The sequence below is a fragment of the Diaporthe batatas genome (genome assembly GCF_019321695.1).
Source record: "Diaporthe batatas strain CRI 302-4 chromosome Unknown Contig00003, whole genome shotgun sequence".
NCBI lineage: Eukaryota > Fungi > Ascomycota > Sordariomycetes > Diaporthales > Diaporthaceae > Diaporthe > Diaporthe batatas.
The window spans coordinates 1,907,181-1,923,917 of NW_025408550.1; the positions used below are offsets into that span (position 1 = coordinate 1,907,181).

The 16,737-nt window shown below is 57.4% G+C and overlaps 7 protein-coding genes across 7 annotated transcripts; 4 read left to right on the top strand and 3 right to left on the bottom strand.

The window, feature by feature from the left end:
* Positions 1-1,948, top strand: KVR01_002402 (uncharacterized protein; the record flags this gene model as incomplete). Its single annotated transcript, XM_044788392.1, has 3 exons — positions 1-28; positions 149-445; positions 501-1,948. The coding sequence occupies 3 exons, from the start codon at positions 1-3 to the stop codon at positions 1,946-1,948; spliced, it is 1,773 nt and encodes a 590-aa protein (XP_044647417.1).
* A 1,265-nt stretch (positions 1,949-3,213) lies between these two features.
* On the top strand, positions 3,214-4,326 carry KVR01_003333 (uncharacterized protein; the record flags this gene model as incomplete). Its single annotated transcript, XM_044789506.1, has 3 exons — positions 3,214-3,289; positions 3,367-3,952; positions 4,077-4,326. 3 exons carry the CDS (start codon positions 3,214-3,216, stop codon positions 4,324-4,326), a joined length of 912 nt encoding a protein of 303 aa, XP_044648348.1.
* Positions 4,327-4,919: 593 nt separating this feature from the next.
* Positions 4,920-6,157, bottom strand: KVR01_003906 (uncharacterized protein; the record flags this gene model as incomplete). The annotated part of the gene is made up of 3 exons (XM_044789555.1): positions 4,920-5,662; positions 5,734-6,031; positions 6,110-6,157. 3 exons carry the CDS (start codon positions 6,155-6,157, stop codon positions 4,920-4,922), a joined length of 1,089 nt encoding a protein of 362 aa, XP_044648921.1.
* A 429-nt stretch (positions 6,158-6,586) lies between these two features.
* Positions 6,587-11,416, bottom strand: KVR01_003527 (endopeptidase catalytic subunit). The gene is made up of 2 exons (XM_044794568.1): positions 7,242-11,416; positions 6,587-7,169 (listed from the first exon to the last, which is right to left on the bottom strand). The coding sequence occupies exons 1-2, from the start codon at positions 7,511-7,513 to the stop codon at positions 6,881-6,883; spliced, it is 561 nt and encodes a 186-aa protein (XP_044648542.1). The 5' UTR covers positions 7,514-11,416; the 3' UTR covers positions 6,587-6,880.
* On the top strand, positions 8,035-11,169 carry KVR01_002707 (uncharacterized protein; the record flags this gene model as incomplete). Its single annotated transcript, XM_044791704.1, has 1 exon — positions 8,035-11,169. One exon carries the CDS (start codon positions 8,035-8,037, stop codon positions 11,167-11,169), a length of 3,135 nt encoding a protein of 1,044 aa, XP_044647722.1.
* A 411-nt stretch (positions 11,417-11,827) lies between the features above and the next one.
* On the top strand, positions 11,828-14,189 carry KVR01_003359 (squalene monooxygenase). Its single transcript, XM_044786269.1, has one exon. The coding sequence runs from the start codon at positions 12,325-12,327 to the stop codon at positions 13,825-13,827; it is 1,503 nt and encodes a 500-aa protein (XP_044648374.1). The 5' UTR covers positions 11,828-12,324; the 3' UTR covers positions 13,828-14,189.
* Positions 14,190-14,353: 164 nt separating this feature from the next.
* Positions 14,354-16,386, bottom strand: KVR01_003090 (uncharacterized protein). Its single transcript, XM_044782105.1, has 2 exons — positions 15,957-16,386; positions 14,354-15,789 (listed from the first exon to the last, which is right to left on the bottom strand). The coding sequence occupies exons 1-2, from the start codon at positions 16,101-16,103 to the stop codon at positions 14,623-14,625; spliced, it is 1,314 nt and encodes a 437-aa protein (XP_044648105.1). The 5' UTR covers positions 16,104-16,386; the 3' UTR covers positions 14,354-14,622.
* Between the last annotated feature and the right edge of the window lie 351 nt (positions 16,387-16,737).

Below are 16,737 nucleotides of genomic sequence, written 5' to 3' on the forward strand. Positions count from 1 at the left end.
ATGGAGCACACTTTTATGACAATTCACAGTAAGTCTGCCACAGCTATATTCCGGCGCAGTGTCGATTGGCTATCAACTGTCATTCAAACCCCGCCCCTTTGCACATACGAGGGTCGCTGATAACTAACACTGACGACCTCAATCCTAGACCTCACCCCCGACTGCAACATTCTCTTTGCCTCAGACTCCATCAGCGACATACTCGGGTGGCGACCGGAGGAGGTACGCGGAAGATCAGTCTTCAGCTACTTCCATCCTGACGAGGTCCCGTTTGCGAGATCAATTCACAGCCGGGGCATCCTGCTCGACAAAGCCGCCAGTCTTCACTATGCTAGGCTGGTGACTAGGGACGGCCAGTGGGCCAGCTGTGAATGCTGCTTCACAGTCGTACACGATGTTCTGGTAGCATGCACCAGCATATACCGTCGAGATCAAAAGAGCGAGAGTGTGTATCCCTACCGATGAAAAGTTGTGGTCATGACTAGGCTGACAAAGTGCAGGGCGAGCGATCGAGGGTGCTCAGATTCGGAGGATCTTTTCTTCGTCCCCAAGAGACCCTAGGTACCACATGTTGGAGCACCTCTCTCCTAAGTTCAAGATGCCCCCCGTGGAGCGTGAGCCACGAGCTGCACTCATCCTCAACCGGTTCACCCGAAATTTGTCAGTCATGTTTGCCACCAATGCCGTGGCCTCTGTCCTCGGGCTGGCCCCCGATCAGGTCAAGGATAAGAGCTTCTACCGATGCATCCAGGAGAGGTGCCTGCCGGACGCAGTGAAATGTCTTGAAGGTGCGAAGGCCAATGACTCCATCGCCTATCTTCGCTTCTGGTCCCGTGACCCCAGAGAAGCAGAAGACTTTGAGAACGGTGAGGATGGCGGAGTTGATGGAGTTGACGGAGAAGACCACCCGATGGGCGGCGACGACCGACATAGCAGCACCAGTGACTCGGACGGTGGCGGTGCTGAGTTGGACAGTCGCATGGCACTAGACGAGGATGACACCACCGTGCGCGGAGGCATCAAGCAGGAGGAAGAAGACGAGCCTATGGAGTCTGTGCCGTCAGCAAGCAGCAGTTCGGCGCATGAACAGGCTGGGAATTCTGCCTCGGGCTCGCGAACTGCCAACTTCAACCGAGCCTCACGCAACCAGCGAGCTTTGGCCCGCAATGCAGCCCGGGGTCGGCATCCAGGACAAAGACAGTCTCGAGAACGGGACCATCCTCAGTCGTTGCCGGCAGTTGAGCTTGAAGCTGTCGTCTCCTGTACCTCCGACGGCCTCGTCGTGGTGCTGAGGAGGGCCCGGCCGGCCATCCCGCCCGCCCATCCGCCACTGTCCCTACCGTGGGACTTCGAAAATGGGCTTTTCGCTGCGCCATGGGCGCCCCAGCCTGTGCGCCCTTACATACCACCAGAGATGCTGTACACCTTCCGCCCACCTTTGATGCCACAGTACATGCCCGTCCAGGACCACGTCAGGGATGCAGGAGGCCCACCCAACGACCAATTGATGCACTCCATACGTGAAGTTGGTGTATTTGCCTGGGGTCTCTGTGGGATCAATGGCAACCTCCACGCCTTCTCTCACGGGATGCCCAGGGACGAGGCGGTGCCCCCCGACGGGCTACCCGTATGGGACCCCTCCGCGACCGGGTCCCCCTACCAGCCGCCAGAAAACCAAGCTGCCGCTAAGTGGGCGGCCATGGTGGCCCAGCAGAGCCCGTTCGGGTCGTCAACTAGCTCGGGCACAAACCGACAGCGCCAGCAGCAGATGCAGGCGCAAAACGCGATGTACGGCAGCTTCGCGTCGGGGTCAGGGGGCAGCGAGCCGCAGTCGAGGTCCTCTGACCAGCAGGCGAACTCTTCTGGGCCATCAGCTGGTTCTGGGCAATCGGCTGGCCAGGCCACGCAGGGTTCCAGCCAGGAGCACTCACCCCACGACCTCTCTTAGGCGAGCAAAGGGACTCAAATGCCGCGCCCAAGTCTGCAATATCATCCGTGATATTACGGCGAAACCTGGTCCCCTCCCCCTCCGAGAAGCAATAGCTTTTCGAAGGACCGAGACCGATGATTCCTAAAAGAAAATGGCCAAGATGAGAGTTAATACCCTCTCATCTTAGGAGATCCATAAAGCCTTCCACCACTGGGCTTATTAGGTAAGTAAGGCAAGGGCTGCTTGTGATGGAACTTGATGGGAGGCGTACTGGTTTTTGGAATTTCTTTTCAGGGCCACCAAGTTGTCAGGGTCGAGGCAGACGCATCGAGCTGGACTGCCTGGCAGGTTTGACTGGGCATGACGCTCGAGAAGTCTGAACAAGCATACACGATGTCGCCTTATCAGAGGCTGACCGGCGGGGGAGTGAACAGACGTTGAGCGCACGTCTTGGGAGCGTTTGCTAAGCAGTGATTGTACTTCTGAGATACCCCACGAGTGTATGCTTCTTTGAGTCTTGACTTTTGCCTTTTGTTTGCTTGCCAGAGATTGTTTTACGCATGTCGATCCAAGGTGGCTTTAATACCTAGGTGTGTATATTAACATGAACCGCACTGCCAAAATATTTATATGGACTTCCAGCAAAACGGAAATTAAAAAAAGAGCAAGTGAGACAGGTACAGGGAGACCGCCTGACTCTTGGCTTTTCGGAACAACACCAGTATAAGGCGAATGCATGACATAGGCGAGTTCACCACTTGAGTAAGTCCTTAAGTAAGTGCCTAGGTACATAGGGAGGTACGTACGTAGATATTCAGGTATGCTTGCTTCCAAGTAGGCTTGAACAAATGAAGCCATGCAATGAACAAGATGAATATCTTAACATGAATAAAGCACTGATTTATCGGTATCTTTCAATTGAAAATAATTGTAATAATAATAACATACGCTCATCTAAGGTCTAAGGTGACCAGCTAGGGACGAAAAACGGTACGTACCTTCAGCTCGTGCTCTAATTGGCAGGGGTGTCTGATCAGGGGTGCCCTAGCTATGGGAGCTCGGCTGCGTAACTCCAAAGCTTCAGGACAACTAACAGCATCCCTCGTCAACTTCGAACAATTACAGGACCCGCCAACTTTCGATATACCCCCCCTCCGCAGCACCAAACTTCCCAGATCACCACAAACTGCAGGCGACGGGAACAAAACATCCAGATTTCTTACGTCGAGCATATTCATATCTTGGGCCGCTCTCCACAGCGCAACGCAACCCACTCAGAAACAATGGCTTCCGCAGGCCGGAGAGACAACTACCAACAACCGTCCCTCGAGGACGATGACATGATAGATCCCGATGATGGTGAGGACTCCCGCCCACCAGCCCTTCCGAATCCTTAGATACAAGGCTGCACAGCATCGCTAACCTTGCACACACAGCCGACCTCAACGACTTCGACGACCCCCTCCAGCCATCCTCCTCGCGCGCCCCACTCACAGGCAACATCGGCTCATCATCATCGCAACAGCAAGGAGGCGGCGGCAGCATAAGCCAGGACTACCTGACGTCCCGCATAGGCGGCGAGGACCGGCGCGCGCCGCAGAACACGATCGACGAGTCCGTCTGGGAGACGCTGCGGCGCGACCTGCTGGCGGTGTGGAGCAAGATGCGCGAGGTGCTGTGGCCGCGGTACCTGCTGGGCGGGACCATGTTCGAGTCGTCCGAGGGCCTCAGGGGCGCCTACGCCAACCTGCGGGGCGCGGGGATAGCGGGCGCGCGCGAGGAGCTCGCCGGCCTCGCCGGCCGCGTCATGGACACCGAGGCGCTGCTGCAGAACAACATGACCCCCGGCCTGCGCGACTGGGACCTCTGGGGCCCGCTCATCTTCTGCCTGCTGCTGAGCATGCTGCTCAGCTTCAACGCGGGCGTCGACCAGCGCGACGAGGTGTTCAGCGGCGTGTTTGCTATGGTCTGGATCGGGGAGGCGGTCGTCACGCTGCAGATTAAGCTGCTGGGCGGGAACATGTGAGTTTGTTTCTTGATTTTTTGATTTTTTTTTTGCTTGCTGCTGCGGAAGCTCTTCTTCGTCGCGGGCTTCGTGTGCAGTAGTAATTTTGTGTGGTCTGGTGGCTGACGTTGATGATCACAGCTCGTTCGCGCAGAGCGTCTGCATCATTGGCTACACGCTCTTCCCGATCGTCATCGCCGCCCTCCTGTCTGCGCTACACCTGCCCCAGATCCCCCGGATCCCGGTCTATTTGGTGCTCGTCGCCTGGTCCATGGCGGCTGGCGTCAGCATCCTCGGCGGCAGTGGAGTTGTGAAGAACCGGGTTGGGCTTGCGGTGTACCCTCTGTTCGTCTTCTACCTGGGCCTTGGCTGCCTGTGCTTCATCAGCTAGACGAGAGAAACTTGGCTGGTGGTGGTGTGGCAGGTACAGTCCGGCAGGATTCTTGCGAGAAAAGCGATGGCAGGTCTCACTTGGGGTTCTCAACGGGCTCATTGCATTGAAGCTGGCGCAGGCAGGATGAACGGCTTTTTCTTCTTCTGGCCTTTCCGTTGTGATTGTATTTCTAGATATCCTATTATCGTGATATGAGCCGCCGAAAGCATGTCTTGAGACCCATTTTAGTGCTTCAGCTGAACACAAGATTGATTTTGCTGGTATCGATGCCCTCAACCTCGAACGGTTTAAGTGGAACATATTCTGCTTTGAGCGGAGGCTTTTGGTTCCCTCCTTCCAATCTACTCTTCTATCCTGCATTGATGTATGTACATATCAACAGATAATATCTATGCCCCTCCCAAACGCCGGCCAGTATTCTTTTATGTGCCTTTCTTCCGTCTAGATGCCAAGTCGTCGTTCCGTATTCATACAACCAACTGATCAACTCTTCATGACTGTTCTTTGTAGTCATAGCTGCTCTGGGTATCTAATCCTCTTGACGACACGAAATCCTTTCGCCGGACAAATGAAGCCTGCAGCAACGGCGATCAGATCGCCGTCTCTTGCTCGACCGGCATCCACACGTCGAGCTTGCGCAGGATGATCTGGTACAGGAACAGCATGCACCCGCTCTGGATGCTGGTCCACACGACACGCGGGCCGACGCCCCTGAACCACCCGCCGATTCCTTCGGTCTTGTATATCATCCTCAGCCCGACGAACACGGACGAGGTGTCCAGCGCTGCGACACCGGGCTTGGGCCTGTGCGTCGATGGGGACGAGGTGGAGATGAGCCTCTTCGTTGCTTCTTTTATCCTCCTGCCGTCGGCGGCTTGTGTGATGTGAGGGTCTACCGGGGCGCCCTGTTTTGGCTTCGCCCCCTGCGCGGCCTGGGCGGGGTTGACCTGGGTCTGTAGGCGTGTCTTGACAACGTCGAGTGGGCAGGTCAGGCCGCCGGCGAGACCACCTGCCGAGGCGCCCGTCAGGAACTCGAGCGGCGTTCCGATCTCCCTGCTTCCCTTCCACTGCTGTGCCCAATCCTTGAACTGCTCCCAGAACATGAACTGCAGCGCCGAGAAGGGCAGATCTCGGTATAGTGTCGCCTGGTAGCCGTAGAAGAGGGCGGAGAAGCCCTCGGTGCGCACGATCGTCCTTGCTGCGTCTACGGTACCGCGGTAGTTGTAGCCGGAGTTAAAGTGGGGATTCTTGTACCGTCCTTGTAGCTGTAGTCGGGTCTTGAGCACTTCGGATGGCACGTAGACGACAGATGCGGCAAGGTCTCCGAGGAAACCTACGGTCCTCAAATGTGTCAGCAAGCTTGCCCCGGCGTCTCTTAGCAGTGATTCGTAGGATCGCACATACCAGCTGTGAGATATGCAACGTGTGGCTGCACGCCATAGTCAAGCATGTGGCGTTTAGAGAACTCATAGGTGCCAAAGAACATGACTGTGCCGGGGAAAGAGCCTAGGAGGGCTGGGAACCAGCCGCCATACAGTCCCCTTCTTATTCCTTCTTGTCGGAAAATTGTGTAGTATGTCGACCCGAGGGAGGTGTACTTGGGGGGCACGTGAGGGTCGCCTTGCTGCCGCGTCTTGACCGTGTCAAGAGAGTGCATGAGCATGTCACCAGTGGTTCCCCCGAGGCCACCGGCGATCATGGACTGGAAGAAGGGCGCACATCTATCAGCATCTTCCCAATGGCGGCAGCCGACGGCAACAGCGATGACTCGGTTTCATACATGAATGTAGGGCTGACGGCCCTCATGTTGGTCGATTTCGTCGGCCATTACGCCGCAGTGGCGTACGATGTCCTCCGGAAACTGACTCTCGAGGGCTGGGCTATCGCCGCATGGTTGACGCGCACCAGCGGCAAGGGGAGCTTTGCGCCGTGGGGGTGTCTGTGCCGGGGCTGCCTGGGAAATGCCCAATTGACAGGTCGGGAGGTGGAAGAGGCGGTTCGGAGGCCGCAGTTGAGGCGGGGAGCCCAGGAGAGGGTGGTCGCGTGCTGTATTTGCGGGCTTGTTGAGGGCACGGAAACACACTCGATGAGATCAGTCAAAATTTCCAGCTTGGTGACGCCCGCCGAATCGCCGATACGCCCACCCATCTCGGAGCCGACCTGGCTTAGTGATAACTTGGCCTGTGCACCGGGTACCTTTGAGAATGGGACATTATCCTACGGATACACCCTCTCTACGCTCTCTTGACCTGAATTATTTCTGCAAATGAACAATTTGTTTTGACTTCCTCCCAGACTTGAACATTAACAAATCAGTTTCTAGCTTCTCCTTGGGCTGTCATGCTTCGCAAACATTGCTACAAGATCGTGGGTGTTCCCAGCGCCGTAAACCCCACGGATCCCCGAGTGCTGTTGACTTCGGGTCATCCATCCAGTCATGCCGGCTCACTCATGTTCTTCTTCCGACCTGGACAGTTCCTCACTGCGCAAACGCCACACAAGAAATAACCCATTAAGTCATCTCACTTCCAATTGCGGGGCTTCTACCTCACTACCTCGCAGCAGTAAGCCGATCAGGAAGCTGATGCTCCCACCACTTGACCCTCTCGGCCTTGCGGAACGGCCAGAGGATATGAGTGACCTGTCCCTGGACCAGTCGGATCGAAATGGGCCCGTAGGTGTTACTATCCAGCGACTTGATACCACCATCCCCTTCCACCCATATGTGGTTTGGAGGCACGCGGATGTAAGGTGTTGGGAAGGGCGCCTTGGTGTGGATCATGTCGCCCGGGAGGCCGATGATGCGCTTGATGGTCATTGACTCTGGTCGCATGGGGTTGCTGTATTGTAAGAGCTGTCAGTCTCACCACACGAGGTTCGTCAGGCGGGACGGACACTGTAAGTGGACTTACTAGAAAGTCACGATCATGCCCCTCTGCAGATTCTGCTGGGCGTAGAGCTTCCAGGTCAGGCAGATGTAGCCAAACTTGGTCTCATTGTAGTTCTCGTTCAAGTAGGGGTACATGGACGGCCCTCGGACCCTGGTCGTGCCCATGATATGGCTTTCGACAAAGTAGCACACCGGATACCAGGTTGCGCATATGAAGAGGTACCGCGCTGTGTCTCGTGTGAAGGGGCTGCTGAACCTCGCTCTCAGCCACGGCCATGCCGCACCGAAGGCCATGGCAGTTTACGCGCAGGCTAAGGCCCTGTCATCAGGACCAAACAAGAGGAGATCGCAAGCGGACTGGTTTTGTCTGTTCTAGGATGCGCAAATGTCAACTATTTCCAAGGGTCCAAGATCCTCTGAGGGGTCGGTCTGGTCTGCGCAGGGCTCTCTGGGATTGACTAACAATTGTCAGGTCCATCCCTCCCAGGCCGTAGCACAGAGCACCGCCGTTGTGTTGCGCCAAGCCCCAGAGACCAGCAACCAGCAGCTCCCCTGCGGCCGGCAAAAAGATTGAAATCTAGCCGTCAACGACGACCTAGTGGGTCCTGTCCCTCGCGTCAGTCCACTTCTTTCAACACATTCAGATCAAACCCGACCAACATCCACAGGCAATTGCGACTCGAGGCTGCCCTGCCCTGCCCTCCTCCCCTTCCACCACATCGGGTCCTCCGAGCGCCACTGTTGGCATGCTGATTGCTTCTCCGACCGCACCGCTGTCCAGTCGACAACCGAGACGAAATGTCGATCGATAGGCCATGTCCTCCTTGCTTCCCCGTGTGCCAAAGAAGGCAGCCTTGACAGCTCTGCGCGGCCTGATAGTCGGGACCTCGTGCACGCTCCTGCTCGTCACCGAGGACCGCCGCCGCCGCATCAATCAAGCCCGCAGTGCGATAGAAAACGCAGAAAAGCTCTGCCTGGTCAAGCAGTACCATGCGACAAGGTCTGCACTGCATCAGGAGCTCGACCAACCCTCCGCCCTGGAGAATCTAGAGCATGAACTCTCTTCTGCTGCCTATAGAGAGCCACGCCGGCGGGTTCACAAGAGCCGGGGACCTCGACAGGACGACGTCGCCAACGACGGCTGGGACGAACCAGTCCCGACAAGCAATTGGGGCGACCAGAGCCAGCAACCGGGGGCCCAAGCTGGACGGCCTCGTCGCTTCTTCAGGCCCAAATCAGGCCCAGCGTTTCAGACTAGGGACCAGACAGCTGCATTGTCGCTGCTTCCCGTTCATCCAAAAGTTACAGCTGGAGCCACCGCCTATCCCAAGCTCGGTGTCGACGAGAATGTCAGGCGGATGAGGGAAGCAGTCATCCTAGGGGATGCTCAGAGCATTGAGGATGCTGTGGGTATACTTCAGAAGACCGTACAGAGAGCCGGCCTCACAGACCTCGACAAGGCCATGCTCGTCGATGCAGCTGTACTTCTTTGCCAGAAATGCCAAGAACAGGGCATGCTGGATCAATCCGAGGAAATCCTCTTGTGTGCCGTTGGGCTTGGGCCGATTACCGTGGACCAGTACTATGCTTTCAACCCACAGTCTCTGATCGAATCGGCCGTGGCTGCTACAGAGTCGATATTAAACACAATGGGGACCGCCGACACTGGGAACGAGGTTCGCACTGTCGCCAAGCAGAAGCTTATGAGAGCTTTGTCCTTATTCATGCCACGCTTCAAAGACAAGGCTTCAGCCAGCCCTCGCTCGAGCCAATGGCAGGAAAGTGCTGAGAGGATGATGCAGCAGGCTTTCGACCTTGACATGACCGAGCAGGCTGCAGATGTTTTCTGGCGCATCCAGTTCTACGGCGGTGATTCGGATGCAGCGGTGACACGGCGATTCATGACCGGTCTTTTCAACAGAAACGACTTCAACCGTGTCGTCAACACTTTCAGCTTAACGCGCCACAAGCTGCCTACAAGTCGTCGCAAGTCGTGGTACGGTATTGGTGATCTTGTGGCCGACGCCGTGGAAGCTGCCCAGAAACAGGATCCGGCAAAGGTGCTGGTGCAATTATTGGATCAGTGCCCAAAGGAATGCCACGTGCGGACAACATGGGCCACCAAACTCCTGTATTGTCATTGGCAGCGAGGCCAGGACTTCGAAGCAACAAGGGCGCTGTTTGACGAATTCGAAAATATACACAACGGCAGACTGGGGTTCAGATTGGTCGCTTTTCCGGATGGTGTGCATCGCGTCATGCTTCAAATCGCAGTGGAGGCAGGAAGATGGCAGGCCGTGGATGAACTCCTAGCAAGGTTACAACAGATCAAACCGTCCTCGTGCAAGGATGCTCGCATTTTGGGCCTCCTTGCATTGGCAAAAGCCAAGGTCGGCGACTGGGACGGGGTCTGGGCGGATTTCAAAAACATGGAAGTGAAGGACCGCATCGACGACGTTTTTGTCCCTATTCTGAAGGAGTTCACCAAGACGCACACAATTGCCGAGATCGAAGAGTTCATGAAAGTCTACATAACCGACCTGAAGGTGCCAGTCTGCCGGTATATGGTTAATGTGGTCGCCAACCAATATGGCGCGATTCGCAATGTTGAACTATTCGTCAACTGGCTTGACTACTGCAGCCACGCTGGGTTCGAGGTCGATGCCGCCTTCAGCAATGCAATCCTAGTCAATTGCAAGCGCAGATGGGATTTCAGCTTCGAGGAGCTGAGGATTGTCTTTTCCAAACTGAAGCTGCTCAGCCGAAAATTTGTGGACAATTGGACTGAGAACACTATGCGCTTTGCAGCAATGAAAGTACGTCACAGCAGATCAGCGTTTCACAGGAACGTCACCCTGCTCGGCATCAAAAGCAGAAGTGTCTCCTCCGTGTCGAATATCACAACCCCAGAAGATGTACGGCTTGAGATGCGGGAGGCTATGACCCTGCGTCATTACAGGACAGCCTATGGCATCTACAAATCAGGTCTTGCTCGAGGTATCGCGCTCAGAGATGACCATGTACGGCTAGCAGTCCAAGCTCAGCTCAAGGTTGACCAAGGCAACCCACAGACAGCCTTCGACACCATCAACGCAGCGAAATTAAGAGGTATAGATGTCAGCTCATCGATTTCCTTGGTATTTTCCTGTCTGCTGCGCCAAATACCGCATGGCCGCGAGGTGGACAAGAACAATTTCTTGCGCCAAGTCGAGGACCTGATCGGGCGATTCGAGTCGAACGGACTCAGCCTCCCGCCGGCAGCTTTCACGCGCGCCGCGCATGCCTGCATGGGGGTGCGTCACTTCCGGGGCGCAGTATCGCTTGCCATGTCGGCTCTAGAGCGCAAAGGCGTGTCGCATCCATTGGACAGCACAACCTTCTCGCTGTTCCTGCTTGCGTTTACACACACAGTTGATCTCAAGGGCATGAAGTGGGCCGTCGCAGGGGCCTGCCAGGAACCCTATTTCCGCAAGAAGGCCGTGCTCAGGTCTCTGAAGGACGCACGCGGCGTGTTGGCCAAGTCCATCCAGACGAATGATGTTCGCAAGGCGGTTGGCGTGCTCGACAAGGCCCTGGACATGATTTTGTGCGTGCGAGAGGCGGTTGCGAAAGAGCGCAAGGACCTAGAAAAAGACACGATGGAGATCATGAGAGAAGCAGCGCTAGAAGCCGAGCAGCGAGCCCAGAACGGCCAAGGTCCAGGAGGAGGCAGTGCCGCCGTCGACGAGGACCCGGAGTGGGTTAGACAGCGGGCTGAGCTCCTGCGGGAATTCGACGAACAGCAGCGTCGAGAGGAGCTGGCTGAGAGGCAGCAGCTCGCTGCGAAGCAGGCCGAGATGAGGGACAGGGCCCTGGCTTCCGAGATGTTCGAGTTCGAGCAGGCCGAACAGGCTGACGAGATGGAAAGAATGATGGCGGAAAGCAAATATGATATCGGCGGGGGATTCTGAGGGAGTGATTATACACTCGGGGCGCACCTCGAATCTTCTTACTACTACTATACTGACTGCCACGCCCAAATCCGTAACTACATGCATATAAATATGAAGTGCCCAAGCACGCCAATTTCAAGACTCACTCATGCACTCAAGGCCACCTCGTCATCGTGAAGGCCAAGGAGACCAACTTTTTAGAGGTGTTTACCGTGATCGGAAGAGGCGGGGCCTCAAGAAGAGGAAGGACGAATCTGAAATGCTCAAGTGCCAGACTGGGAGAAGAGAAGAGAATCTGCGACGCGAGAGGTGTAACCTGTCAGATGCTGTCAGCCTTGCATCGTATGGTTTCGCGGATCCTTTGGCCCAATAAGACGAAATTTATTTCACAAGCCTTGTCTTCCCCTCGCCCAGCAGCCAGACCTGCACTGCAATGAGGCCACACGCGTCGACGTGCCCAACAAAAAACGGACGACGGCCCGGGGCATGTGAAATTTGGCGGTCAAGTGCCACCCACTGTCATTGGCCAATCACAGGCGGCGATGGCCGTGTGGCATGACTTCCTGGGCCAATCGAGCGCAGAATCTACAGGGCCCTCCACAGGGGTCCAGGGCAGCCGAATCTGGCAGTCTGGTTCGCCCTGCTGCAGGGGGCAACTGGTCGCTGAGTGCCACGGCCCACGGGTGCCACCCTTTTCTTTCCTTGGGGGGACTCGCAGCGCAGTGGGTGGGCTGTGGATCTCGGTCGGCCGTCTTCTCCCACTTTTGCTTGTGATTATCACCATATTTCAACCAGCTGCCACGGGCGAGCACGGAACGGACAGGTCACTTTCTGGAGATTGGGGGATCTGATCGATTCCTCTTATACTTTGACCCGCCGCACGATCCCTCACGTCTTCTGACAGAGTGTTGCGCAGCACAGCACAGCAGCAACTAACATAACTGCCCGGCGTCATTGACCAGCGGTATCGCCACTCAGACTTGGGACCTGCAGCAAGGACAAGGACAACCTTGGGGAAAACAGACCAGACTACCCCCTTTACGGGCCCGAGCTCTGCACCGACTTGCTTGCCCATACTCGGCACCGAGCCTCTAGACTACTATCTGTCGTCCGGACAAAACTTCTCTTTCAGTAATTTCTTTTGGTTCAACACACATCCCCAAGACCGCACACATGGCGACAACAACCCTTGAAGCCGAGGCAGTCTCTCTGCAACGAGAGCGCCGCCAACGATTCCACGAGGCCGATGTCGTCGTCGTCGGCGCCGGCGTTTTTGGCTGCGCTGCCGCCTACGCCTTGGCCAACCAGGGCCGCAGCGTGATCCTGCTCGAGAGGTGGATGCACGAGCCCGACAGGATAGTTGGCGAGCTGCTACAACCCGGCGGGTGTGCCGCGCTGCGGAAGCTGGGGCTCGGACACTGCCTTGAGGGCATCGACGCCGTCCCTTGTTACGGATACCACATTCTCTTCCACGGCGACGAGGTCGTCTTCCCATACCCTGCGACGGATGAGAATGGAGAGGTCGTCCTGGCGGAAAAGAAGAAGGCCGGCGAGGAGTACAAGAGGCCCGAGGGCAGGGGCTTCCACCACGGAAGATTCATAATGCAGCTGCGCAAGAGCTGCCTCGCACACCCCAACATCTCGGTGTTCGAGACGGACGTCCAGAACACTATCGTCGGAGAGCACGGCCCCGAGGTCCTCGGCGTGGAGAGCAGGACGACCGACACGGCGACGGGCGAGAAGAAGTCCGACTGCTACTTCGGCAAGCTGACCATCATCGCCGACGGCTACGCCTCCAAGTTCCGCAAGCAGTACGTCGGCAAGACCCCCGAGGTCAAGTCCAAGTTCTACGCCCTGGAGCTGATCGACTGCCCCGTCTCGCCCTCGGGCTACGGCCACGTCGTCATCGGCAAGACCTTCCCCGTGCTCCTGTACGCCATCGGCAGCCGCGAGACGCGCGCCCTGATCGACGTGCCCATCGACCTGCCGGCCGCGTCGCCCGAGAGGGGCGGCGTGCGCGGCTACATCAAGAACGTCGTGCTGCCCACCCTCCCCAAGGAGCTGCACCCGTGCTTCGAGGCCGCCATGGCCGACGGCAAGATCCCCAAGAGCATGCCCAACAGCTGGCTGCCGCCCTCGCAGCAGGCGTCCCACCCGGGCGTGCTGGTGCTGGGCGACGCCATGAACATGCGGCACCCGCTGACGGGCGGCGGCATGACGGTCGCCTTCAACGACGTCGTGGTCGTGTCGGAGCTGCTCGCGCCCGTCCGCGACCTGGGCGACGCCGAGGCCGTCCGCGGCGCCATGAAGCAGTTCCACTGGCGCCGCAAGAACCTCTCATCCATCATCAACGTGCTCGCCATGGCCCTGTACAGCCTGTTCGCCGCCGACAGCCGGCAGCTGCGCGCCCTGCGCCTGGGCTGCTTCGCCTACTTCCAGCGCGGCGTCACCGAGGAGCCCACGGGCCTGCTCGGCGGCCTCATCCACCGCCCCTGGGTCCTCATCAGCCACTTCTTCACCGTCGCCTTCCTCGCCATCTGGCTCAACGCCCGCGACGTCATGGGCAGCGGCCCGCTCGGCTTCCTCAAGTTCCCCATTGTTGTGATCGACGCCGTGCTCATCCTCTGGAAGGCGTGCGTCGTCTTCTTGCCCATCATGTACCGAGAGGCGATCTAAAGCAGGCATGGACGCCGCCCGGGGGGGGGGGCAGACTTCTGCGCTTTCTTGCGGGAGACTTAATGCCCCTGACACGCACGAGGGGGCGGGTGTCAATTCCGTTCCTGTGATCATTCACTGCGAGCGGACATGTTGCATGAGGAAAATGGAGAAAAAGGACTTTCATGAGAAAATGCGGTAGACATCCATAGGCGAGCAGAGCGAATCTGCGCCAGCGTTTTGGTGTGCCTCACGCCCGTCACGAAATAAATTCGGGCGGTTTCGTAGTATGTATTTAGGTCCTTTAAAACGGGGTATTCATCCTTTGGGACAAAGAGACGCACATATATCACCAATCTAAATAATTTTAATGACTCTTAGAATACTCACCACTCAGTCGAAACTTCCTAAATGGCAAGATATTCTCTCGTGAGATAGGAGATTGAAAAGAGGTCTGTCTTTGTCCTGGTCACCACAGGGAGAAACAGTCGTCCTTGCAGCACATGTTCAGGCTTGCAATGGGCAAATCTTGTTGAACCTGAAGCAATTTGTAGAGCATGCATGCCATTGATATCTAGCATATGGTCCCCACAAGGTCTGTCTATGTGATCCTTATCGCCTTCCTGCTAGGCGGATTCTTACTGTGCAGTATTTATCAATATGCACATCACGAAAAGTAATAGCAACTTTTAAGGTGACCCTAACGCCAGTTCCAAATGCCAGTAATTTGACTGAATACAGCACAGGTGAGAGCTATTATCGCGAGATGCTTAAGAACGAAAAAAATCAAGTTGTAGAATGAAGGAGACAACCAGATCATGTGATGCGCCGCCGGTACACGCCAAACATCCAGCTCCCGCGTAGGATGATCATGCCCAGGGCCATGCCGATGCTGTCCTTGATGATGTTCATCTTGGTCCCCTCGACCTCGTGCCAGTCGATGGGGACCTCGGCGACGCGGATGCCGGGCGCAAGACCGATGACAGAGCCGTCGCTGGCGAAGACGGAGCTGGGCGGGGCAGACTCGGCGAGCATCAGCATCTCGATGTCGAAGATCCAGCCCTCCATGTGCATGTAGGGGACGATGTGCGGCAGCGCGGCGCGGGAGAAGAGCTTGAAGCCGCACTGGGTGTCGCGGATGCGGGACGTCGCGGGCGGGGTGAGGATCATGAGGACGAAGTGGAACGACTTCATCAGGAAGTTGCGCATGGCCGACCGCTTGACCACGGCCTCGCTGCCGACCAGGTGGCCCCGGGACCCGATCGCGACGCCGCGGTTGCTCGCGTCGACGACGTCCTCGCAGCCCTCGACCAGGCGGCCCAGGTCGCTGAACTTGGAGGCGCCGTCGGCGTCGGCAAACACCACGTACTGGCCGCGCACGTGGCGGAAGCCGTGCGTCACGGCGCCGCCCTTGCCGCGGTTCTTCTCGAGGTTGACCACGCGCAGGATGTCGTGCAGCCCGTGGCGGCGGCTGAAGTCGAGCGCGACGTCGACCGTCTTGTCGCGGCTGCCGTCGTTGACGATGAGGATCTCGTACCCCGCGGGCGGGATGGCGGCGGCGGCATCGTCACCCCTGGTGGCGTCTGGGCGGGTTGCCCGCCTGAAGAACTGTCGGTGGTGCGGGGTGGTCGGGGGGCTGCCAATGCGCTTCTTCCGGTCGTCGGTGGTGGGGCGGCCGAACTTGCCGTCGAGGTACTCGACTGCCTCCTCGAGGGCCGGCAGGATGCGCTTCTCCTCGTTGTAGGCCGGGATGACGACCGACACCTCGACCTCGGGGGGCTCGACGGAGCCGGTGTCTGGGACGTCGAAGGCGTTCTTGCTGGCGGCGGCGGACTCGCTCAGCTTGCGCTCGGCGTCCCATCTGTCGAACCAGCATGGCAGAGGCCTGGTGGTGATGCCATCGGGGGTGGTGGTGATGTATGTCTTTTCGGAGGGTAATGGGGCGCGTGGCTTTGGTGCGATGATGTGGAGGCCGATGAAGAACTGGCGAGGAGAGCAAAGTATTAGCAAGGAGCCAGCCAGGTCTTTGATACAGACGAGGTAGACAGGTGTGCCAATGGCTGGTGGTGGGCATCGTGTGTTGTCTCTTTCTCTTTCGGAGCGCCGCAGCTGGTAAGGAGCTTGGGCACAGATGGAGGGACCAGACTTACAGCCAACACAGCCAAACTGACAAAGGCGATGATGATCAGAGGGAGGATGGTAAAAGGAAACTCCCTCGCAACCATGTAGGTAGACCAGACCAGCTGCTCTACCGCAGCAAGCAGGCGTGCAGGTAGAGACAAGTCCAAGTCGGCCATGGTTTTGACATGTGACAGACAGACAGCTGGGAGCCCACCAACAACGGACACACAAAAAGAACGAAGGAATGCTCGCAAGAGGTCAGTCAGACAGGCCGCAGTCAATTGCGGCTGAAATAGGGTTGCATCTGGCGGGGGACGGCCATTAATAAACGAGGGGTAGCACACAGCTGCAGTTTGCCCTCGGAGAGAAGAAGAGGTGAGACAAAGAAGACGAGGTGTTCGAGAAGACAAGCTCCCGACCCAGGATGCAGGTCTGATGTGCCGGCCGGGTTGAGGCCACGAGGCACTTGCAAGGCGGCAATGGCATTGAGATCGGGGTTGGGGGCGTGTGCGCCTCGAGGCGGCAGGGAGGTCAGGTACCCTGGCAGCTGCCCTGCTGCCTGGGCGCATCTTTCTTTGTTCTGTCTTTGCTGCGTGCCCCACGGCCCCTGTCGATCGGCTGTGGGGAAGCTGGGCGGCCCATCCCACTCCACACGACCCAGGCAAACAGGCCTGGCAGGGTCTCACTTCAGCAGCAAACCCAGTGGACCCCTGTCTCGGGGCGTGCAAGGTTAGTATGGTGCACAACAGGGGCAACTTTCTAAAAACCTAGGGGTCTTAAGGTAAAGTAGGCTTTGAGAAAGTTACCCCT